The sequence below is a fragment of the Kogia breviceps genome, chromosome 1 (genome assembly GCF_026419965.1).
Source record: "Kogia breviceps isolate mKogBre1 chromosome 1, mKogBre1 haplotype 1, whole genome shotgun sequence".
In the NCBI taxonomy this organism is placed as follows: domain Eukaryota; kingdom Metazoa; phylum Chordata; class Mammalia; order Artiodactyla; family Physeteridae; genus Kogia; species Kogia breviceps.
The window spans coordinates 31577994-31603985 of record NC_081310.1 but is presented as its reverse complement, the minus strand read 5'-3'; the positions used below and the strand labels follow the sequence as shown (position 1 = coordinate 31603985).

The 25992-nt window shown below is 45.5% G+C and overlaps 1 protein-coding gene across 1 annotated transcript in view; it reads left to right on the top strand.

Annotated features, from left to right (window-relative positions):
* FLVCR1 (FLVCR choline and heme transporter 1) overlaps positions 1-10254 on the top strand; it is a 39380-nt gene extending 29126 nt beyond the window's left edge. The window contains exons 6-11 of the mRNA XM_059073397.2: positions 1354-1464; positions 2052-2157; positions 2379-2490; positions 7701-7768; positions 7934-8009; positions 8414-10254. Coding sequence (XP_058929380.1) covers positions 1354-1464; positions 2052-2157; positions 2379-2490; positions 7701-7768; positions 7934-8008 — 472 coding nt within the window. The 3' untranslated portion in view covers position 8009; positions 8414-10254. The remainder of the gene's footprint in view (positions 1-1353; positions 1465-2051; positions 2158-2378; positions 2491-7700; positions 7769-7933; positions 8010-8413) is intronic.
* Positions 10255-25992: the final 15738 nt, after the last annotated feature.

Sequence of the window (25992 nt, the reverse complement as noted above, 5' to 3'; positions counted from 1 at the left end):
CTCATATATACCTCTTCGGAATGGATCATTTCTATTCTAAAAAGGGCCCTTTCTGAGAAACATTTGACTTCTGGCAGAGACTTTATATTGCTCTTTTCTCATGTTATGAACTTAAAAACAAACAAATAAAAAGTTGTTCTTTCCTATCAAAAGGCTTTTTGGTAAAAAGTTTTTGGCTAAAATGCCCCCAAACTGTAGTTCCACTTAATTATAATACTGTAATACATAATATGAAGATGCTATATTAATTATACATCTATATGGAACCAGAAAAACGCTAATACAAAAGAAAAAGTGAGTAATACCAACTAGGAGACTGAGAAAGGGGTTTCAGAGGCAGCATCTTCTGCGCTGGGCCTTAAAAGAATAGCTATATTTCAAAAAAAAAAAGAAGAATAGCTACCTTTCTTAACAGACAAACTTCCCATCTGTTTGGGAGAAATGAATGAATGGAACTATGAATGAATGAAGTAATGGAACTATGTCCTCTGTGCCTTTCAAGGCCTAAGATATATTTGATACCGTTATCTAAACCCTTTCAAAGTACTGCTGATCTTGAAATTCTCCGAGATAGTTCTCGTGTAATTTAAGACAGCACTTACTGTGGCTTCATTATTACGTAATGGTAGCTGAGAGTAAAACCCATTAAATTTGTAGATGAAGGGAGCATATGTAAAGGATTTATATTTATTAATAGTCTTTGGTCCATTTTATAATTAGGAAGCTGGATTGGCATAGAAATGTTCTTTGTTGCCCTGGCTTTCTTCTCAGGATAACTGCCATTCATTCACCAAATTCCTGTTATGTGCATCACTCTTAGCTAGGAATCGTGGGAAGTAATATTTGATCCCTGTCCTTAGGACCTTTGCAGTCTAGTTGGGAAAAATAAGGTGTTCACATATGTAAAGTTTAATAATAATATAACAGACTAAAATAGATGTCAAGTGCCAATTATGTAGATAGAAAATGATTGGGGAGTTTGGAAGAAAGGAGACTCTTGTAAGCTGCAGTGGTTAGGAAAAGCATTTTGGAAGAGGTGGAATTTGATCTGTATCTTGAAATATGGATAGGGAACTATCCCATCTGGTGGCACAAAAATGATTTTATCCTTATGAGTTTTCCTTCTTGTCTGAGCATTGGATATGATGTGAGTTTTGTTGTCTGTTGCTGTTGAAAATTAAATTTAATCTTTCAAGTCCATGCCTTGGTGGAAACATTTTCCATAGATAAGAAGCGGTTAATCTTGAAATCTGAAGGATTTATTACTGTATGGACAGAGCATGGCTAGACATGATTTTTATGTGCCTAAGAAAATCAGACAAAATACTAACAATTTTGTTGCTTTTGTTTTAGACATACTACTTTGACAGTTTACATTTTGTCTTTTGTTGGAATGGTTATATTTACTTTCACACTAAACCTTGGACACATTATCATCGTGTTTGTCACTGGAGGGTTGCTTGGGTAAGCATCACATGTGTTTAGGAGGAATGATAGCATGCTGTTGTAATTCTGAAGTACTACTACTGTGGTTTTTAATTTTTTTAAGTTCATCCAAAAGTTCTTTAATATTTTATTTTTAAATTTTTATTTGTTTAACGTCTTTATTGGAGTATAATTGCTCAAAAGTTCTTTAATATTTTAAACCTTAAGAATCTGTCTTGTGCATGTCAATGTGTAATTCTTTACAACTATAAAAAATTAGCTTAAAATTATTTTTTTGCTATACTCTAGGTGAAAAGTGGATAAGCCTTACTTAATCCAAGTAACTTTACTTGGCTAGAAAGACAACTGACTTAGAAAACTTGGGGTAAATTTTTCTCAGGAAAAAAAATTAGAAACTTTTGCTTTCTAGTTCATGGTTTTGCGTCTCAGTTCTCATGTCCTTGGGTTAATTGGTGAATCATAATAGTGCCTTCCTTTCACATACCAACCTCAAAACATTCACTTACTTGATAATTAGAATAGGTCTGAGAAGTTAACCAATTGCATCAGTGTGTGATATTGTCCTTTTAATGATTCTTTCTGTGATTTTGGATTTATTTTCTTAGTTTCTTCATGACTGGTTACCTCCCCTTGGGTTTTGAATTTGCTGTTGAAATCACTTACCCTGAGTCTGAAGGTACTTCATCTGGTCTTCTTAATGCTGCTGCACAGGTAAACCTCTGATTTCTCTTAAATCTGAGGCCATTAGTTTACCAAATAGTCTAGTGGATAATGAGTTTGACCATAGTTTTTGTTTTAAAAATTCCACCTTACAGTGCATGTTTCTAGAAGCCAAATCATATGAATAAAATAGTTAAGAAAAGTTCTGGGGAAACCATTATATTTGTTTTAAAGAAGCAAACAATAAAAATATATCTCTTACTTTATTTTAGATATTTGGAATTTTATTCACATTGGCGCAAGGAAAGCTCACATCAGACTATGGTCCTAGGACAGGGAACATTTTCCTCTGTGTTTGGATGTTTGTAGGCATCATTTTAACAGGTAAATTAGGGAATTTGCCTGCCAAAGTACTTGTGTCATGTTGTCTTTATATTTAATTTTCATTTATATTGCTTCTCAAGGCTTGACAGAACTCAAGAAAAAAATGAGATAAAAAGCAGGATATGGCCTTCCCTGGTGGCGCAGCGGTTGAGAGTCTGCCTGCCGATGCAGGGGACACGGGTTCGTGCCCCAGTCCAGGAGGATCCCACATGCCGCCGAGCGGCTGGGCCCGTGAGCCATGGCCGCTGAGCCTGTGCGTCCGGACCCTGTGCTCTGCAACAGGAGAGGCCACAACAGTGAGAGGCCCACGTACTGCAAAAAGAAAAAAGAAAAAAGCAGGATATTATTGTTTCCTTCAAGGATATGAATCTATGAATTCATTTTTCAGGTTTCAAATTCAATGCAGTTACTATGCATGGAAAACAAAACCATTGTAACAAGTGTCAGTAATGCCCTGGAATGGACAGACCTGGCCTCAAGTTCTGATTCTGCTGCTCACTAGCTGTGTGACTTTGAAAAGTTACTCAACCTCTCACATCCTCCCTTTCTCATTTATATAATAGGGTATTAAATGCCTGCTTTATGATGGTTATACAATTTTTTGAATATAATTTTGAAAACACTGAATTATTAAAGGGGTAAATGTTATGATATGTGAATTGTATCTCAAAAAATGTATATAGATGTAATATAAATATGGTAAAAATAGAAAAAAGAAAGGGGGAAATGCAACTATACTATTGCAAGATTTCTACATCTTTCTTGAAGTAATTCTATATAAAGTCTAAGAAGATTGTGATAAATTAAGGATGCACAGTGCAATCCCTAGAGCAACGAATAGAAAATAAACAACAACAACAACAAAAGCCTGCCTTAGGGGGTTGCTGTGAGGATTAACTGAGATGGTTGATGAAAAGCTCCTAGTATAGTGTCTGGCACCTAGGACATGCCTGATCATGTATCACATAGGCTGCTTTTTTTTTTTTTTTTTTTTTTCTTTTTGGCTGCATCGGGTCTTAGTTGCGGCATGCAGGATCCTCCGCTGTGGCGTGCAGGCTCTTTGTTGCAGCACACTGGATTCTCTCTAGTTGTGGCCCATGGCTTGTGTGCTCAATAGTTGCGGCACATGGACTTAGTTGCCCTGTGGCATGTGGGATCTTAGTTCCCTGCCCAGGGATCAAACTCATGTCCCCTGCATTGGAAGGCAGATTCTCAACACTGGACTTCCAGGGGAGTCCCCTTAAGATTTTTTTGATGTGGACCATTTTTAAAGTCTTCATTGAATTTTTGCTTCTGTTTTATGTTTTGTTTTTCTTGGCTGTGAGGCATGTGGGATCTTAGCTCCCCAACCAGGGATCGAACCCACACCCCTTGCATTGGAAGGTGAAATCTTAACCACTGGACCGCCAGGGAAGTCCCAGGCTATTATTATAATGTGGTAACCATGGGAAGAAGTCAAATGGTGGTGGTGGAAATAGCGTGTGGAATTATTTGCCAGTTCTTCTTAGGTCTAGTCAGAATGGACATGGGCAGGAAAGAGAATAGTGCCCATTCTCCAGAAAAAGAGCATGTAAAAGGACTTTTATCCATAGTTTATCCAGGCACACGGGCGTAAGGATGAATTTCGAAGCAAGATTTATAGGGAATTCCCTGGCAGTCCGGTGTGTAGGACTCTGAGCTTTCACTGCTGGGACCCAGGTTTGATCTCTGGTTAGGGAACACAGATCCCACAAGCTGTGGGGCATGACCAAAAAAAAAAAAAAAAAAAAAAAAGCAAGATTTATATCCAGTAGTGCTTCCAGGCCCATGTTGGCCTCAACTGTTATTTCACTTTGTTAATTTCTTTCTGAGTCCCCTTGTCAACATGAGAGACAGAAGCCATGGAGACTTGAAGAGGGATTATTTTTTTTGATCTGCTATAACTTGATTCAAGGATAGAAACTAACAGAAAGCTATGAATCAAGGCTTCTTTTTATATTCGTTGAATACCTGATCATTCTTTTTGAAACCCCCAATACGATAAGTGCTCACCAGTGTTAAGCACTTATTTTGGAAATACACAACCACCTAAGGTCACTATCATTCATTCATTACACTCAAAGGGACTAAATGTACCATTTCCTCAAAGAAAAACATCCTACCATGGAAGTGTTTTCCTCTTATTCTCTTCAGTTAGTAAAACAAAGCATACAAAACTGAATGTTTTGTAACTGAATGTATGTAATTTAATACATTAACTGTCTTACCTACTGATCTGTCATAAATAATTCCATATTTGTTCTTAATTTCTGGGGAGGTAACACCTACCTATCAAATAGAGTGTTTCTGTTGCACCAAAAAAGGGAACAGTTTTGTGTTCTCTTTTCACATTATCTTATAGTAAGATTCATAAATGTTAATTCAAACAGGTGAAGTACAGAAAATTAATTAAGTGAAAAAAAGATCTTTAAAAGTAGTTTTACATTGATACTTTTGCCACCTAAAAATGCTAATTATTGTCTCTCATCTGTTGAATATTTTACTGGAGAGAGGTGATGGATTTATATCCAGTAGTTATTTGTTCAGACAGAGGAAAGAAGGCTGGGAAATTCCTGAGGTTTGGTGAAGGTGGTACCTTTTCTTTTTACTTTTTTTTTTTTTTTTTTTTTTTTTTTGTGATATGCGGGCCTCTCACTGTTGTGGCCTCTCCCGTTGCGAAGCACAGGCTCCGGACGCGCAGGCTCAGCGGCCATGGCTCACGGGCCCAGCCGCTCTGCGGCATGTGGGATCTTCCCGGACCGGGGCACGAACCCGTGTCCCCCGCATCGGCAGGCGGATTCCCAACCACTGCGCCACCAGGGAAGCCCTCTTTTTACATTTTTTGAGAATTGTTGGCAGGTCTTGTTTTGACAGGGGAATTACCCTTTAAATGCAGTGCATTCTGCTTTTCCAGTATTGACAGCTCTCTGTAAAGTCTATTATATATGCTCCTTAGCCCATTTATGTCCATTGAAAAAAGTGTCTCTAAACACTTCACAGTGTTTCTGAATTCTATGATTAATATTAATGGTAAAGAAATCCACAGTTTCCCCCTACAAAAAATGAGTAGGCTCTTTGATTTGGTGGATCGTACAACAATGTCGAGTGGATCAGCCAATATCGATCATTGCTGCAATTTAAAGCATGATGTTTTAATATCAAGCTGCTTGTAAATATGAGCTTGTTACACAACATCACTTTAAAATCATTTAAATGCATTCAGAAAGGCCATTTTACATATATCCAATTAGTTCAGTGTAAATATCTGAATTTCTAAAATATTGGTTTCAGTAATGGAACAGAATTACAAGGGGTAGTGTGGATTTCTAAAGAAGCATTAGTCTAATTTTTTTTTTTTTTTTTTTTTTTTTTTTTTTTTTTTGCGGTATGCGGGCCTCTCACCGCCGTGGCCTCTCCCGTCGCGGAGCACAGGCTCCGGACGCGCAGGCCCGGCGGCCATGGCCCACGGGCCCAGCCGCTCCGCGGCACGTGGGATCCTCCCGGACCGGGGCACGAACCCGCGTCCCCTGCATCGGCAGGCGGACTCTCAACCACTGCGCCACCAGGGAAGCCCTAGTCTAATTTTTAAGACTGATTTTACTTTCACCTTTCTGACTTTGCTTTATGACTGATTAGATTACTTGACTACCCACAAACTTTTATCTTTTCTTGTTTTACACTCTCTTTGTTCAGTCTGTGGCCTTAACTACCACATGAATCTGTACCTCCAGACCCTGATCGCTTTTACATTTCAGACCAATATGTCTAATCATCTATTTATCTCTGGACCTGGATGTCCCATGGTATTTTATACTCAACCTGTGCAGAACTGAACTCACCACCTTCCCAATCACACCAATTCGTCCTGTATTTTCAGTTTCAATCACTAGGACCTCCATCCATTCAATTGCCCAAGCAAGTCACCCACTTCCCCCTCCCTAATCCCCATTTGTTATATCCTATCAAACCACTGAGTCTTTTTAAAAAAATATTATTTATTTATTTTTTTTTTTGGCTGCGTTGGGTCTTATTTGAGGCACGCGGGGCTTTCGCTGAGGTGTGCGGGCTCTTCGTTGCAGCTCTGGGCTTCTCTCTAGTTGTGGTGTGCAGGTTTTCTCTTCTCTAGTTGTGGCGCACAGGCTCCAGAGCATGTGGGTTCTGTAGTTTGCAGCACGCGGGCTCTCTCACTGAGGCTCATGAGCTTAGTAGTTCTGGCACGCGGGCTTAGTTGCCCTGCGGCATGTGGGATCTTAGTCCCCCAACCAGGGATCGAACCAGCGTTCCCTGCACTGGAAGGCGGATTCTTTACCCCTGGACCACCAGGGAAGTCCCTCAAACCACTGAGTCTTATTGGTTCGATTCTAAAATATCTCTGAAACCTGTCCCTATATCACCATTTCTCACACATGCAGGCCTTACCACCTCTCAGCAGGATGAAAGTCTCTTGACTGGCCTTCCTGCCTCTAGCCTTGTTTCTGATGACATCCCCCCCCCCGCACAGCTGCCAGACTGAGCTCCCTAACACACAGACCTGATTATATCCTCCCCGACTCAGACGCAATCAATGTCATCCTGGCAGCCCAGCCTCCCATCTTGCCACCTGCCTCTTGTACTTGATGTTACAGTGATCCCAAAGTACCTCTAGTGCCAAGAATAGACTGTACTCTTCCTGTCCTGGTCTCTTGGCATGTACTGGTTTCCGCCTGCCTACAATGCCTTCCCCTCTCCTCTTATCTGCTTGACAAGTTCCAACTCATTTTTCAAGTTTCAGTTCAAACACATCTCCTCTGGTAAGCCTTTCCTGGTTTCCTTCTGACATCTGCATCTTTTCCCCCACACTTCTGCTACACCCTGTGCATGCCTGCATTATTGGAGTTGTTATACAGTGTTATAATGGTTTGCATGTCAGTGTTTCCCTAGACTGGAGTGTCCTTTAGGGAAAGAGCGGTGCTTTTCCTCTTTGTGTCTTGGTTCTTAGCATCCTGTATTTGTTCACTAATGAATGACTTGCTAATTAAGTTAATGGCTTAGAGAGATACTATTATTTTTTCCAGGCTACAAGAATGTTATGGAATATTATGGTACTGTAGAGTGCTAAAATTGACAATGCCAAAAAAGATTTTGTACTGCTTAGATAAAAATATATTTATACATACTCTACGGTAACTCCATTGATGCTTCTCTGTTTGCAGCATTAATCAAGTCCGATCTGAAAAGGCACAATATAAATAAAGGAATTACAAATGGCGATATTAAAGCTGTAAGTAGTGAATATTTTTATGATTATACTATTGAGAAATGTGTGCCTAGAGTGAGTATAAACCCGTCTACCCCATCAGCTGTTGTTTTTATTCCTGTGGATCTGTCATAATGGCATGTGCCAGATATGTACTGTAAATTTTTTATCCTCTTATTCTTTCTACAGGTACCAGTTGATAGCCCCACAGATGAAGAATCAAAAACTATACTGATGTCCAAGCAATCAGAATCAGCAATTTGAGGTGAAAGGAAAAGTTAATATCAAAGCTTAGTTTATAGGTTGTGGGGAATGGGCACTTACTTGAAAATTATGGTATGACTCCTTATGCAGTTACTGTTCTTACTTGTTAATTTAAGCAATATTTTGCTTAAAATACTTTTGTTTACATCATTTTAACACTACCATTTATCTAATGAGTGTCCCATCTTATATTATTGACCTAAAAGTAAGCTTCTTGACATTTGGTTTTCCAAAGTAAATGTTCTTTTTGTAGAAAATGGAAGCTTAGAAGGCTTTCTAAAATGATAATATGGAGGTCCAATCCCTTCAAGTCACATAGGAGTACATGCAATTTGTTTATATAAAACTATCCAGTGGAACCAAGTGTACAATGTATTCCTAATTATCTCCCTTTCCATTGTTCAGACCAGCTGTCCAAGCCCCCTCAGTGTGAATACAGTCTACGAATATGACTTCTAACCCACCAGATGACACTATTGGGATGAGACTTCCAGATGACCTCTTAAGATTTTTCCCATTTCTTACATTTTGTTAGAAAATACTTTGTAACAGGTACTGTCAGTGGCCATAAAAACTTTTCTGTGTGCAGACGGAACCCATAACTTTGGTCTTAGGCATGTGTTCTCATTAAGCGAAGTAGCCCAGACACAGACTCATTACCTTAAGTTCTTCTTTGTTCTGCCTTCCCATTCATCGTAAGAATGCTAACACTATATTTTTTCACTCCAACTTGATATAGAGTAGTTTTGTATCCGCTACCTTTTTTTTACTCTTTTTTTTTCTTCAATATATAACTTTCTAGTAAGAAAATTTCATCCTATGTGTTACTGACTTTTTCATGAATTTTTGTATCACACCTTATACTTTTGCCTTGAAGATTCCTGAGATTAGGAAATCTGTAATAACTTCAGGTAGCCTAGGTATTCCCATTTAGTGGAGACCTCTTGAAATGCTGTCTGTTCTAATTCAGCAAATCATTCTTTATGGAATCTTTATCATTCTTTGAGGAATCCTTTGACCAGGTCTGTGCTCCCTCAGTGTGCTGGGGGAGTGGATTCTTTTCTTCACCACAGAATGTGCATAGGCTCCAAACTGTTGGGACAGTCTCCGCTCTTTTACATGCTCAGGGTAAGGAGAACAGGACCAAATGCATTTCCACAGTGCCTACCACTGTGTTTTGTTTACAGTGAGAATCTCAATGTTGTTCATGTCCTGGCTTTCTAAGCTGATAGGGAATACCTTTAGAATAATGGCATTTAAACAGCCATAATATTTATATTATGTCCACATAAACACAAAAAGCCAATCAGGTATTCCCTTGACTATCCTTGAAGTGAATTAACAATTCTGATTTGGGTATACTATATATATCGCTTTATACTGAAATTATAACATTCTCTGTAACCAAACGACAGTAAATTATGTGGAGTCTTACCCTGGAGAGCATGTTACCAGAAGAACTTAGCTGGGAATCTGGAACTTCAGGTCTATGTCCTGGATCTGTTTCTAGTTTCCCTGTAAATCAGGCAACACTTTCTTCATACGTATAATGAATGTGTAAAATTTGACCTCAGAGATCTTCTTTGAATTTTAAATGCTCTCATCGGGGGATAGACCAAATCATTGTACCACAGGAACTTAAATCTAGCTGTAGAAAAATTCCCTGGACAGTTGAACAAACAACTGTGGTTGTTACCTTGTAGACACAGGGAACTTAAAATCTGTTTTTAGGACTTCCCTGGTGGCGCAGTGGTTGAGAATCCTCCTGCCGATGCAGGGGACACGGGTTCGTGCCCCGGTCCGGGAAGATCCCACATGCCGCGGAGCGGCTGGGCCCGTGAGCCATGGCCGCTGAGCCTGTGCGTCCGGAGCCTGTGCTCCGCAACGGGAGAGGCCACAGCAGTGAGAGGCCCGCGTACCGCAAAAAAAAAAAAAAAAATCTGTTTTTAGAACTCCCCTGGTGGCGCAGTGTTTAAAAATCTGCCTGCCAAGGCAGGGGACACGGTTCAAGCCCTGGTCCGGGAAGATCCCACATCCTGCGGAGCATCTAAGCCCATGCACCACAACTACTGAGCCTGTGCTTTAGAGCCCGCGAGCCACAACTATTGAAACCCATGCACCTAGAGCCTGTGTCTGCAACAAGAGAAGCCACCACAATGAGAAGCCTGTGCACCACAACGAAGAGTAGCCCCTGCTCACCACAACTAGAGAAAGCCCTCACGCAGCAACGAAGACCTAACACAGCCAAAAATAAATTAATTAAAAAATATCCATGACAAAATGTTTTAAAAAGAAAATCAAATCTGTTTTTTAGCCTTTTCGTTCAGTTGGTGATAGCTCAGGCAGAATATGCTGAATCATTAACTTCCTTAGATATTTACATCACAGATTTTATGGCCAAAAATATATTTTAAGGTCCCTCCTCTAAATAATTGTTTTTACTTTTAAACTGTCAATGTTATTTCAAATAATCATGTACTTGTCAAGTTCCTGAGGTTTGAACAAATTACAGATAAAAGTTGGATATTTTATTTCTGAAAAGCATATATACATATATGTCGTGTATTTTTCCTTGTTGATTAGAAAAAGAATGAAATATGATGTGACAGAACACAAAATGAATTGATAATTTTTCTGTATTTTAAGTTAAATTTGTAATATATCAAACAAGAATGTCGTGCAATTCTATGTCATATCTTTGGAATATGGAGTTGATAACTATCACTTGTGTAAATTTTAATCAAGTGATTTAGAAAGAAACTGGATGCTTTCAAAAGCTCTTATATTTGGGCTTCCCTGGTGGCGCAGTGGTTGAGAATCCGCCTGCCGATGCAGGAGACACGGGTTCGTGCCCTGGTCCGGGAAGATCCCACATGCCGCGGAGCAACTAAGCCCGTGAGCCATGGCCGCTAGGCCTGTGCGTCCGGAGCCTGTGCTCCACAACGGGAGAGGCCACAACAGTGAGAGGCCCGCATACCGAAAAAAAAAAAAAAAGCTCTTATATTTATAAATGTTGCAAATATAGCTTTTGCCTTTTGTGAATGTTGGAGAAATGTCTTTAAAAATGTGTTTTAAAAATATGTGTAAACATAGAGTATTGTCAGAAGGATGCCTGTCTGTCTTAAGTCATTTTTCATGTTCTAATTTTTGCTCTTTGTACTATTTAGCTGTATGCTTGTTCATCAGTTATTTCAGACTTGAGATAAATTTATTTTTTTAAGGTTAATTTTGTGTGGCTTATTTTTTTTTAAGTTCTGATGTTTTAGTACACATGGGGAATGGAAAGGCATTATAACATTTCAGAATGGGCCAAGGGAGAGAAGAGGTGGTTTGTGGAATACAGTAAATCGCCTACATATGAACGAGTTCTGTTCCCAGAGCACATCCCTAAGTCCAGTTTGTTTGTAAGTCCAAAAAAGTTATTTTCACTTTTGTTTCCATTGTTATTGCTTGGCGCTTCTTAGCAGTAGTCCTAGCTAAATCCCTGCAGCTTTCATGCTTGCTTCAAGACATCCTAGGCTTGAAATAAATATACTCTACTACTGTACTCTATATAGTACTGTACAGTAAGGTACACAAGAGCACGTGATTGGACATGCAAATGCATGTTCGCATCTTTGAAAGTTCGCAACTTGAAGGTTCGTATGTAGGGGACTTACTGTACAAGATAACAAAGCCCACCAGGGTCAGGGTCCAGATCAGGGTCAGGGCTGAACCAGCAAAGTAGCCGGGGCTCAATCTCTTCCCCTTACTTTGGTGCCTGCCTCTCATTGGCCAGATGGGCAGCCCGCCATGAGCCATCCTGGACACTACATCTAAGCTCCAGACTGTTCTCTGCCTTTTTCTCCTGGTAGCATGTGCCTGTATGGGACCTTATATCCTAGAGTATGTGTCACTGTTCCTCAAGGCCTTGCTGATTAATAATATCAATCTACAAATTTCTTCATTGAAAATAGGGTAGGATAAATGTTCATTCTTCATAAGATTAAATGAGATAATACATGAAAAGTGTTTAGAATTAAGCTTGACATAGTCAACACTCAAAAGTTGGGTATTGGGACCTCCCTGGCAGTCCAGTGGTTAAGAGTCCGCCCTTCCAATGCAGGGGGTGCAGTTTTGATCCCTGGTCAGGGAATAAGATCCCACATGCCACACAGTGCAGCCAAAAGAATTTTTTTTTAAAAAGGCATTATTTTAATACATTAATGACTGGGAACTAGCAACGACTACCACTTACATGTATTTAGATTTGAAGAGAGACGTTGAAGTGACATGTCAAAAGAATACCAATGAGGAAAATCTGAAGTCCTGTGGAGGGTCAACAGAGAAGATATTTGGGGAGAAGGGAAGTGGTGGCTTGCACTATTCAAATCAAACCAGGCAGGGGGCTGTCCACTCCAAATCCTCCTGAAGCTAGTCTTGTGTACTAATAAATGGGTTAGTGTCTATTAAGGAAACTGTAATAGAGACTGGAGGCCAGATGAAAGATTGGTCTAGGGCAGTGACTCCCAAAGGTTTTGATCTCAAAATTCTTTTACACTTGAAAATCAATATCATATTAGAAACTAAAACAAAACTATTCATTTAAAAATAACTTCATTGTATCTTAACATGTTACATCTTTATGAAAATAACTATTTCCCCAAATAAAACAGGTAGTGAGAAGAGTGACTCTTTTTTAAAAAAATAAATTTATTTATTTTTTATTTTTGGCTGCGTTGGGTCTTTGTTGCAGTGCACGGGCTTCTCATTGCAGTGGCTTCTCTTGTTAGGGAGCACAGGCTCTAGGCACCCGGGCTCAGTAGTTGTGGCTCACGGGCTCTAGAGCGCAGGCTCAGTAGTTGTGGCGCACGGGCTTAGTTGCTCCGCGGCATGTCGGATCTTCCCGGACCAGGGCTCGAACCCGTGTCCCCTGCATTGGCAGGAAGATTCTTAACCACTGAGCCACCAGGGAAGTCCCCAGAGTGACTCTTTTTACTTTTTTTTTTCTTTCGGTACGCGGGCCTCTCACTGTTGTGGCCTGTCCCGTTTCGGAGCACAGGCTCCGGACGCGCAGGCTCAGCGGCCATGGCTCACGGGCCCAGCCGCTCCGCGGCATGTGGGATCTTCCCGGACCGGGGCACGAACCCATGTCCCCTGCATCAGCAGGCGGACTCTCAACCACTGCGCCACCAGGGAAGCCCCTCCTCCCACTATTAATCCTATGTTTTCCGTGACGATTATCATTCCCCCTATAATCTTACAACCAGTGATGCTACGCTACAGAATTCTGCACAGAAGGGCACATGGCTCTACTGCAGGACCTGGGAGAATATCTTCCTCCCTAATGCTGAAGTTCACAGGGGATATATAAACTAAATTTCATGTCACTCTCAGAAGCAAGGAAGGTTGTCACAACAATTGCTCCTTCCCCAGGCTGACCTCCGAACCAAGAAAATATGGCACTCAGGCCACAAATTAGGACCAGAAAGCTCTGTAGCCTTTCCTCGGAAGCCTTGGGCAATGATGCGAACAAGGCCAAAATGGAGAGAGGTATATCTGCTATCATACTGTGCCCTTAAGGCACACAAAGCGTGGGATTCCCAACAAAAGCTGATCACTCCTTTATGTCAGCAGAACCCAACTGTTTTCAAATCATCCCATACAGTGAATGGAACCTCAAGGTTTAATGTGGCTTAAACAGTGAGACCTTTATAATTGCACAAACCGGAGCAATGGGGGGGAAGCTACTCCTGGACTGGTGACTTGATGGCTAGAAAATCCTATCACAGGAGTTATGTGCGGCCAGCGATATCCCTGAATAAGGTCATCCATTTTTGCAAGTCACGAGCAGAGTCCTTTGGGCCAAAAATGATCAGGTCAGTGACTTTAACTCATCAAACAAATGAGAAAGGAGTGAGGGCTCAGGTTTCTCACAGTCTCTCCTGTGAATGGGAAAAAGCAAGGTTTCTTTCCCTGAACCCACCGTGGTGGGTGAATGCTGTACACTGTGAGTGCCTGCCAGGTGGGAGAGGTGAAATAGCTTTGGCCACCGAAACTGTCAATGACAGAAATCTGGCAAGGGACCTGGGCAGGTTAAAAAGTACAATGCAGCTCCCACATACCTGGGATGTTTGCAGATGTTTGCATGTATGAGGTTCAATTCAGATAGTACCACGAGGAGGGATCTCAAGTGCTGACATGCTGAAAAAGGAAATTGTACATCCCTGCACGTGTAAGATGTTTTTTTACTTCTGAAATCTGTGGTTCCAGAGTCAAAACCATGGGCTAATGGCCTTATCGTATTCATTGCATTAACAAGGCCTTGATCCAGGGTAAACAGTCTGGTGTGTGAAGAGACAGGAACTGTAGGTAAAGAATTCAGCATATTCCCCAAATTGTAAGGCCTTTTCTCAGTGGGAACTCTCCGATGTGTGATGAGGTTAGAGCTTTGGCTAAAGGATTTCCCACACTCACTGCACTCATAAGGCCTTTCTCCAGCGTGAACTCTCTCATGTCTAATGAGATGGGAGCTTTTGGTAAATGATTTCCCACATTCGCTGCACGTGTAGCATCTTCCTCTACTGAGGACCCTCTGGTGCTGAACAAGTGTGTTTGCCACTGAAAGTTTCTGGGCAGTCTCCCCAATTGTAATGATTTTTTTTCCCCTTGGAAAGGGAGCCTCACACTCAGTTCCATTCTTTGACTTCTCCCAGTTGCATGTGGCCTGTTGGTGAAGAAATCCGGAGTTGCCCAGGAAGTCCTTCCCGACATCCCCAAAGGTCAAGGGCTTCCTCGATACATAGAATTTGCAGCTGTTCACAAACAATGCTGTCCTCACATCACTTCTCAATGGTTTGTCTCCAGCGTGCTGCTTTTGGTGATGGAGGTTTGCTCTGAAATAGAATGGTTTCTCACACGCCCCACGCGAGTAGTTTCTGCCCACAGCGTGCTGCCTGGTACTCAGCCAAGTGAAAAATGTCACTCAGGATCGGGCCACACATCTCATAGAGGTTGGCCTTCTGGGGAGACAGACCTGCCTTAACAATTCTGATCTGTGAGCTTCCTTGATCAGAGACAGTCTGCTCAGATAGCGCCTCCCCACCCTCTGCTGCCAACAACCCAGCGAAGTTGTAAGTGCCCAGTCCTCCAGCATCACATCATGGTACAGGCATCTCTGAGCCTCGTCAAGGAGACCCCCATTCCTCAAGGAAAAGTTCACGGCCACATCTGCAAAAGTCACACAGCCCTCAGGCGGGTCCCTCAGCGCCGCCGCCCGCCATCGGACTCTGTGGGCGGAGCGGGGCCCGTAGCGGCGGGAGAGGAGGCAGGACGCGGACCCGGCGGTCCCGCTCCGGGGCCTGGCGCGGGCGTCGCCGAACCTCAGGCCCGCCTCTGTGCTGCAGGGACAGCCCCTCCTCTCGCACCCCTTCTGTCCCGTCACCTCCGTCCCTACCCAGCATTGCGGAGCTGAAACAGGCCAAGGCCAATTAAAAACTGATATTTTTTTTAGAATTAAACATTTTTATTTATTTGGGGCTGCGTCGGGTCTTCGTTGCGGTGCACGGGCCTCTCTCTAGTTGTGGCTCAGTAGTTTCGGCTTGTGGGCTTAATTACCCTGCAGCATGTGGGCTCTTAGTTCCCCGACCAGGGATCAAACCCGCATCCCCTGTATTGGAAGGCAGATTCTTAATATCTCACAGGAGATAAAATACCTTTGGGTTCCTAAAGAGAGATAAAGTTTCAAAGTGCACTGACCATCGAAGTGCACTGACCATCAAGGAAGAACGCCTTATCTTAAATCTGTACTAAGATCTATAGATGTCCTGTGAGCAGGTTTGAATTGGAGGAAGGAGGACATGGGTCTGGAGGCGCTAGAGCCTTGAGAAAAGAGGAGAATGGGATTCAGGAGAGAGGGAAAAACGACTCATAAGGTAACGTATATGAGCTTCATTTCCCATTTAGACAAACGACAGATCAGGCTTTGGCCTAGTCCTGTTCCATGTATTCACTTGCACTTTTCTCTTCATTCCTATTATTTTAAGCCCATGGTGAAATGGTCACTCTAAAGAGAAGTGTCAGAAACCAGTAGACACTTGATTTCTGGTTGCAGCTTCCAGGTTTTGGTTGACACATGCTGCTTGAGTACACCTTTCTCAGGGAAACATATGATTCCTCCAGGGATTGAAATGGCCCCTAACCCCCTGAGATTAATGGATAGAATAAACTTTCATAAAGCTTCAGAATGCAAAAGAGTGAAGCTGAAATAAGAGTAACAGTAGGCACTTCCCTGGTGGCGCAGTGGTTAAGAATCCGCCTGCCGATGCAGGGGACACGGGTTCGAGCCCTGGTCCGGGAAGATCCCACGTGCCACAGAGCAACTAAGCCTGTCCGCCACAACCACTGAGCCTGTGCTCTAGAGCCCAAGAGCCACAACTACTGAGCCCGGGTGCCACAACTACTGAAGCCCGTGCGCCTAGAGCCCGTGCTCCGCAACAAGAGAAGCCACCGCAGTGAGAAGCCCGCGCACCGCAATGAAGAGAGTAGCCCCTGCTCGCCACAACTAGAGAAAGCCCGCAGGCGGCAGCGAAGACCCAACGCAGCCAAGAATAAATAAATAAATAAAAAGAGTGACAGTGATTTCTTTTTCAGTGAAAACCTAATCCTTCAAATCATATTTTGACCGAAAACCCAGAGAGGTAAGCTCCAGATCATCAGCTAGGGCGCGATTTATGGGTGGACGGAGCTTCCCATTATACAATCAGCAGCTCAGTATTAGAGAAGGGGTCCCTGGAGACATTACACGTAGGCAGAGACTCATTGATTGTCTCCAAACCTACGTAGTGCTCGGTACTATTATTCATGACAGTTTTCTTACATAGTTAGGCTGTATTACTCATGTGCGTTATTTTGTTGCCTCTGCTGCGCTGTGAGCCCTTTGAAAGCATCGTCATGGTGTGGAGGGTAAAAACATGCACAGCCTTTGGAAACCTAGTCTGAGGTATGAAACCCAACTGCCTATGGTCTTGGGGAAGTAATTGAAACCCTCTGAATTTCTGTTTCTTCCTTTACGAAATGGGATAATATTTCCTTGCTTGCAGGTTTGGGGTGAGGATTAAATTTACGTAGAAGCCACGCAGTAGCTTCTGAAAAAATCAGATCCATTATTATTCTCATTGAGAAACGGTACATACAGGGACTTGCTACAGATAACACTTGAGAAGCAGCTGACTGATTTGGGAGAACTTGAGAAGCAGTTGACTGATTTGGGAGAACTTCAGTTTAAGTGTTTGAACTTGATGTTATTCACAGCAGCTGCCATAAAATCATTAACATCCAAAGGATTTAGATACTTCTGTGTGCATGTGGGTGCAGCCCCGGGCGTTGTGACCAGCACGTGGAACAGATGAATTCTGAAGAGACAGAGATCTGAGCAAACAGGATGGGAGTCAAGGTACTTTGGCACCAAAGAACAAAACTGAGACGCCCTTGTGAGCAGGAAAAAAAGGTTCTTATGTTTATTGCACAACCCACAACAAAGGAGATTAAATCACAAGCTAGGAAGGAAGCTACCCACAAGTCCACTGCCCTGCCACAACTCTTCATTTCTCCTTGTTCCCTTTTTGTTCACATGAATGCGTAATCTTCCGTAGATATGAAGCAATTTGTATACTCAACATAATATCATAATCATTTCCCGTGTTGCTACATGCCTTTGTAACCAATATTTTATTTTATTTTTTTTCCAGTTTTATTAAGATATAATTGACATATAACACTGTATTACTTTAAGGTGTACAACATAATGATATGATTTATATATATAGTGAAATGATCACCACAGTAAGTTTAGTTAATATCCATCACCTCACATGGTTACAATTTTTTCTTTCCTTGTAAGAGCTACTCTTTTAGCAATTCTCAAATAACCATTATTTTATTTATTTATTTAAATATTTATTTGTTTATTTGTCTGCACCCGTCTTAGTTGCAGCAATGCAGGATCTTTTAGTTGAGGCATGTGGGCTCTTCAGTTGCGGCATGGGGCATCTAGTTCCCTGACCAGGGATCAAACTCCGGCCCCCTGCATTGGGAGCGTGGAGTCAACCGCTGGACCACCAGGGAAGTCCCTGAAATAACAATTATTTTAAATCACTGCATCATATTCCAATAAGGCTGATACACCATAATTTACTTAATGGTTCCCTACTCGTGGCCATTCATTTGTTCATTTATTCAACTTTTATTGAACATTTACGATTGTGTCAGGGTTTATGACAGGAGCTAGAAATACAAAGCAGTGTCCCGTTCTCAAAATGCTCAAAGGCAAGAAAATAAATCATCAGGGTCCACAGCACTTGATCAGAGACTGTCCACGTGCAAATAATAACGGACCCCCAAGGAGGCGGCGTCCCTCCTGAGGGACACAGACACTCGGGCAGTCTCAGCTGTCACCCTGGGAATCACACAAGGCTTTTCTTTTCTCTGGAACAGAGGAGGATTGTGATGCTTGCGAGGCCCGAATCTCATTGTTTTATGCCCCAAATCCCTCTCTGCCCACCCCAGCACTCACTCCCCCTCACCTTCTAGTTTGTCAGAACCCTCTCAGCTCCCTCCATCTCAAGGAGACAGGAAGGCCTGAAGTTGTAATCCTGGATTATATTTGCATTTTAAATGGATAAACCTCAGACAGTCTCAATTGTCTGGGAAGACAGACTATGCAAGCCTTTGTACCTCCCTGTGTCCCTGAAGTCACTCTTCATTAGGCTGAGTCAATCTGGGGTTTCCTTAGCCCTGAAAGGCTGCCTGCTAGACCCATGGCGGCCTCAAAGCCCAGGGAGCCGGTTCCGCCCCAAACTGGGGCGAGTACGCCCTCTACTGGGTGGTCTCACAAACCGTTTCAGACAATGCAGAAATCTCGCTGTTGGGGGAGTGGGGGATGGGATGTGCGCGTTCATTTCAACCATATCCAGGCCAGCAGGAGTCACTTAACCCAAACACACACACACACACACACACACACACACATCACATCACGGGGCAACAACAATCTCTCATACTTCTAGTGACGCTTCCAAGAAAAATAATGGGATGGTTGGTGAACGTGCTGACTTCTCTTAACTGTCCTGCACAATTTCTGTAAGATTGGGAAGAGCACAGTGTTTTCTCACTGCTCCTGTGGCCCTCGGGGTACCTCTGGCCACGCTGCTCCAGACCCAGCCCGGTAGCCCAATGGCGGGCTTCCTTCCACTGACACCCCTCAGCTTGGCCGTGGGCTTTCTCCCTTCTCCACACCTGCTGACCAAGTATCAAGAAGCAGCGGGCCTGTGCCGACTGAAACACGACAGTTTTATGTTGGGCAAAAGGATCTGCACACAATGTTCGTCTCCAAGCCAGGTTACCAGGGAATCTGTGGAAACACATTCTCCAAGTTGGGATAAAGGGTCATCTGCACCCGGAAGAAGGAAGCCATACTTCAGCAGCTGACTTTCCTCAGCGTTTCTCCCTGTCATGTGCTTCTCAGCTGGCTCTCAAACGCTTTTCACCTGCCAGCACGCCTAGAAAAGGATACTCTTTGTACAACACACTGGGGCAGACGGATGAGGCTGCTCTGACTGGAGGCCCCCCTGGGGGGACCCCCAGCGTGCCTCCCTCACCAGGCCTCAGGGCTCCCTATCCTGGCAGACCTTACCCAGAGGCCCGGCAATCCGGGCCTGCCTCAGAATCCCCTGCAAGGCTTGTTAAATCACAGCGTGCTGCACCGCACTGCAGAGGTTGTGATCTGCCCGTCTGTGGTGGGGCCCAAGAATTGGTGTTCTTAACAAGTTCCAGGTTATGCAGACGTTGGTTCCAGGACTGGGGGCCACTCTTCGAGAACTCCCACCCTACAGTAGCTGCCTCTGGCCTCGCGTCCCTGGGTGGGCTGAGCGCACGCCGCCCCTTCAGAGGGTTCTCCCCCGGGGCTCAGCACTCCCTCCCCACACATGCGCCCCCTGGATGCCCCAGAAATGCTTCCTCCAGCCTCACTGGAAGCAGGCCCCTGCTGTTTCTTTCATGATCTGGATGGGAGGCTTTTGTCTTTCCCCTGGTGAAGAGGAACAAGGTAGAGACTGGGTTTCTTAGCCACCTGGACAGTTCCTAGCCGGGTGGGTGCATCTGTGGCTGCAGAGGGAAGGCATGTAGATGGGGCAGGGGGCCCGTTTCCAGCCTGCCAAGGACACAAGCCACCACCAGGCACCTGCTTCTGTGCAGAAACAAGCCGAGCACCCACGGGAGACATGGGGAGGGCCAGGCTGGTCCCTAGAGAGTGTTGGCTGGCGCTCTTCCCAATCAGACGTTTATCTTCCTCCCCTCCTCTTGCTTTTGGACCAATTCAGAGAACAGGGTGGATTTGAGATGGGAGCAAAGGACTCTGCTTCAAGGAAAGGAGGGTTGGAAAAACCAGCTTCCAGGAAAGCTGCTTTCTCCCTGGTGAAGACAGCACTAACACACACCCTGTTCCCGCAGCCACTAAGGGAGGAAGGCAAGAAACACCCTTACTGGGACTTCCCTGCTGGTCCAGTGGGTAAGACTCCATGCTCCCAATGCAGGGGGCCCGGGTTCGATCCCTGGTCAGGGAACTAGATCCGCATGCATGCTGCAACCAAGAAGTTTGCATGCCGCAACTAAAGATCCCGAATGCCGCAATGAAGACCTGGCGCAGCCAAATATAAATAAATTTAAAAAAAGAAAAGAAACACCCTTACCTGGTTTGGAGAAAAGGTAGCAAAGAAGAGAAGAAGCTCTGCCCCAGAAACTGGGCACAAAATCCACCACTCTCAAAAGGGCAACCTCCTAGGCTTGATGCCATGGCCTCTTTCTGAGAGAGTAAAGGAGGGAAAGCGATGCTTGTGGTCTTGATTTTTTTTTTTTTTTTTTGCGGTACTCGGGCCTCTCACTGTTGTGGCCTCTCCGGTTGCGGAGCACAGGCTCCGGACGCGCAGGCTCAGCGGCCACGGCTCACGGGCCCAGCCGCTCCGCGGCATGTGGGATCTTCCCGGACCGGAGCACGAACCCGTGTCTCCTGCATCGGCAGGCGGACTCTCAACCACTGCGCCACCAGAGAAGCCCTGTGGTCTTGATTTTTAATTTCTAGGAGTCACCTAGTGATCCGGATGGCCACACTGGGTCAGACCCACACAAGACAACCACTTCCCTGAATTACATATTCACTTCTAGAACTCTCAAGTATGGGTTTGCCTGACTCTTCCTCTGCCTGTTTCTGTTTTCCCTCTATTACTTATGAGGCTAATGAATTGTATGATTAGGACTTCCATTTTTTTCTTCTTTAAATTCTCTCTTAAAATTCAAGATCTTCTCTGGGTTTCTGTCTCACAGGTTAATTATGGGATTTGTTTGTTTATTCGTTCAACAAACATTAAACAGTACTTTGGGCCAGTGGATGGGCTGCAGAGCCAAGCAAGATGCCAGTTCTCATAGTCTGGTGAGGACAGACATACGGAGAATTTTAATGGTGAGAAAGTGCTAAGAAGGGGCTCTGTGCCGCGTGCTGAAGCACATTAGCAAGGATGAACTCTGTGGGTGGAGGCGCCGGTGGGGTGGGCGGGGAGTTGGGGAGGGAAGTCTTCGGGGGCAGAGCTGCTGTTTGAGCTGAGTCTGCTAGGAGCAACCCCTAGCCCCCTGTGAGACCTCCCCTAGTTTTCTGTCTTTTCCAGACAGGAGCTTCTGCCCTTAGCAAAAGTTCCTAATGCATTTAAAACCCTATCTCCCCAGTTCTGTTTTTATTCTCGAGTTTCCTTCTGCACTATTTCAACCGATTTTTCCAAAAGGAATACGTGGCTGGTATATGTGGTGTGTTCCTGTCACTTCATCACCTCCCAGGGACTAAGCGAGTACTTTAAAATTGGGAAAGATTCTCCCCAATTTGAACGGTTTGCAGGAACTCTGTCTGGACAGGGCACCAGATCCCATGCAAAACCCTTTCCAAAACCCAAATTCAGTTTGTACAACAATAACCAGGGATGCTTGTGATAAAAAACAAAACAAAAGCAAACAAAAAAACCTCACAGATTGTTCCAGCCCACTCCCAGAAATTAATTCCTTAGACTGAGGGTGCGGCTGTGGAATTTTTCACAAGCCACTGGTTCCGGAAGCGATTGGCCACCTTTGCCTCTGAAGGTTCTTACAACCTATTTGGAGGACTACATGGGCTGCTGATGAGTAAGGAGGTTCCTCCAGAAAACAATGCTTTGCGGGGGTTGGGAGGATCCAACCAAGTCCCTGGCATAAGAAGGAGCCAGATAACCATTTGGGGCATCGTCCACAGCTGGGAAGGGTGCTTATTGGAGGCCTCGCTGCAGAAGGGTCCACAGGAACATCCCTGATCCATTAGCAAGCAATGCCGGTCAGGCTCCTGGCTGAAGGGCTCAGGTCCTTCTGTAGGCGGAGACAATAACGTACTCCATCTGTTGAGAGCATTACAATTCCCAGAGGGCTTCACTGCGTGATCTCATTTGACCATCACAATCATCACGTGTAGGAGGCAGGTTTTAAGTCCTGGAACCATGGCAGCACTAAAAGATGGCTGGAAGAGGCTTCAGCTTTGCCCTGGCTCCCCGTTACCCAACCCACCCCCAACAAGCCTGTAAGCTAAGCAAAATGTTGTATATGTGCTTGTCACAATTTCCCAGCACCTCCTTCCTTAGGGCCCCTTTAAGTGCCTCCTATAAAAAACTCTGGAGCCTCACTGATTACAACCATTTTGCAGAAGAGTAAACTCAGACTCAGCCTTGCCAAAAGTTGCAGGGTTAGAAAAGAATGGAGCTGGGACTAGGAAAGATTTGCAAGGCAGGCCTTTCCCTTGCTCCGTGCTGCCTCCTTGGGAAAAGAAGGGTCAGAAAACCCAAGCTGGGAGATGCAGGCAGCTGCCCCAACCTCGGGCAGGCACCAGCCCGCCCCGGTGACCCAGAGGGATGCATGTCTCTAAGGAGAAGTCAGCGCTGATTATCAGCCTTGAGGGGCATCAGGGGCTGGCTTTCTCAGCCCTGGAACGAATCTGCTGCTGGCACTTCTGCCTTCCAACACCCACGGGACCGCTGCCTACATTGCTCCCCACCATTGGTCCCGTGCAGACTCTCTAGAAAGGTCTCCCACACCCGACCTGTCTGGGGCAGCCGCTGCTGGCGCCCTCACAGCACCCCTTCCTATGCCCACTCCATCCTCTGGGCCTCGAAGTCAGGCATATGGCAGTGGACACTCTGGGCTGCGAATTATGTCAGTGATTGTAAGCCACACTGGTGATTCCCTTGGGGATCCTGGGGCTCTTCTGGCAAAAAGTCCAACAAGCCACACCCACCTGCTCCTGAGTCAGACACCCTGAGGCAGCAGGAGGTTCATATATGTTAGGCTCTTTGATGACATCCGTATGTTGAATAAAGCTTAAAGTATAAATCCATTCATGCTTTTCCTGTGTTTTTTCCTGTGTTTCTTTTAGCGATGGTTATGTAGTTTGGAGTCTGCAGCAGAAAATGTATCTTAAAAAGCTACCTTGGTTTCAAGTGACCTGTAGCATGGGGTGGCCGTGTCCCACCTGATGGACTCAGGAGAACAGTGGGGCGTCTGGGCATCACATCACCATCCCAGGCTCAGCTCGGCTTGGCTGGGCACCTGCACCTGGGGCTCATGGTGGCCAGGCTGTTCCGTGCTGCACCAGGGGCCCCATCTGTCCCTCCTCTGGAAGAGCTGAGCTATTGCTTTTCCTCCTTCTCCACCCTCCCGAACTTGGGCTCTGCTCTGCAGCCCCCGCTGGGACCCCTGAGGGTGGAGACAGGCACCCTCTGCGTGTAGCTTTGTCCTGGTGAGAAGGCTTTCCCTCTGACCTGGGAACACAGGCCAGGGTTCCTGGTTTCTGAGTTGGCTGGAGCATCTTCCCTTGTCAGAGCTGCTGTTGAGCCACCAAAGAGGGCCCTGGGAGCCGAGGGCAGGGCAGCTAAGCAAGGATGCTCTCTTGCTGTTGGATCCCACAGGTTTCTGGGTGTGAGAACTGCCTGGCATGATAGCCAGCCCAGAAGGGTTCTGCGGTGGGGAAGTGGGCAGCAGGGAGAGATGGACAGAGAATACAAAGGCTTTGGTGTTCGATCTTACTAGCTTACTAGCTGGGGGCTTACTAGCTGTGTGACTTTGGGGAGGTTACTAACCTCTCTGAGCCGAGTCTCGCTGGGAATTCGGTGTGAGTGGGTTAAATGAGACAGAGATCACGGGTTCCCCACACAGAACAGGATGCCCTACAGACACTGGATCCCGTACCCTTCCGCCTCTCTCAGAGTCTCCAGAGCACAGTCAGGACAAGCCAGATGTGTCAGGACCAAATGAACAGCCTACTCAGCAAGCTGGGCACCTCCCCCCAGAATTCCACAGCTTCCAGCTCCTTCCATAAAAATGCAAAATCAGAGCCAGTCCCCCAAGCACTAAGCCTCCTGCCCTGCTGAGTCTGAGGTGGGGCGGCGGGGGCGAGGGGTGGGGGTGGGGGGGGTGGGCAAGGGAAACAGCAAGAGGCCTTTGTCTCTGGACATTTCCTCCTGGTTGAGCTCGGGTGTCGAACCCCATCTCTGCAGTGCTGGTCACAGAGGCTGGAGGGGGCTTCGCCCTGAGGGTACATCTCTTGTTCTCTTCCCCCCAGGCTCCTGGCAGAGACCCGGGGAGGGCCAAACCAAGAGCCCTGGGATCTTGGGGGCCTAATTCACAGGATCCGGCTGAAGTTGTGTGCTCTCCCAGGGAAGAAGGGGCTCTGCTTCTCCTGGCACCCTCTGAACTTGACAGCAACTTTTGGACCCTGACCCTTAATGGGGTCATCAGTCTGAACATAAAGGCCTCTTCCAGCCAGCTGTGCCCAGTCCCCATGAAAGCCCCAGGTGGGTTTGCCCTTCTAGAAACAGACTTTGGGTTTGTCTCTGGGCTGGACTCTAAGTCTTAAAAAGTGTCTGCGAGGCAGCCCTGGGTGAATCCCCTGCGGGGCCTGGGGACTCCCCAGTGCTTTCCAGAACTTGCTTCTTAATCTGTGTATTAGCAGGGCTGCCTCCTCAGCCCCAAGTTTGTCCTGCGCTGGAAGCTGGGCTGTTGTTCACACCTCGGCCACTGGGTGGCAGAGTGAAGCACTGTCCTGTCGCCTCCCTCCACCTGGGGCTCCGCCCCTACAGCAGGCATTCTCAGACTTGTGAACACCAGAATCAGCCAAGGGCTTGTTCAATTGCTTTTATCCTGCCTCTTACTAGCTGTGTGACTTTGGCAGGTTACTAATCTTTCCGAGCCGATTTTCTGATTCAGCGGGTCTGAGGTGGGGCTGAGAATTTGCATTTCTACCAAGTTCCCAGGTGATATGGCGGCTGCTGGTCAGGGGACAGTGTCAGGGGCTAAGAGCCCCTTCCAGGCCCCTGGGAGCCCAGCGCCTTTGATCCCCGTGGGATCAAACTCTCTGATTTCACAGGAGGTGGGTGGAGGTGGTCACGGCTTTCCTTCCTGTTAAGGCTCCTGTGCCGACATTTCTCGCCCTATCCCCCTCCCAACATCCTTTATCATTGTCCCTAGAGCATGTCTCCACTGAAGCCCTCAGTGGCCAAACAATCAACCTTTCTGCAACCACAGAACCACAACAGAGGGTAGGCGCCATTGGAGAGAGAACAGGAACTGGAGGAAAGTAACCGGAGAAGGTCAGAGAGAAAGGAGACAGAAGACGAGCCCCGCACATGCGCAGTGGTCCCAGTGCCGTCCCAGACGGGATAACCACTGCCCGTGCTAGGGCTTGAGATGGGAGACAATCCTATTGGCTCCCTCCGGCCCTGCTTCACAGCACCCTTCCCAGGCTCCCTGGGGCGTGTGACTGGGTTCTGGCCAGTGGAATGCCCGTGGAAGTGACGCCATTCCCACGTGGCCCCCAAACGCTCCCGAGATAGTCTTCCTCTGTCTCTCTCAGCTTGTGTGCCATGTGGCTGTCAAAGCCCTGGGCTGCC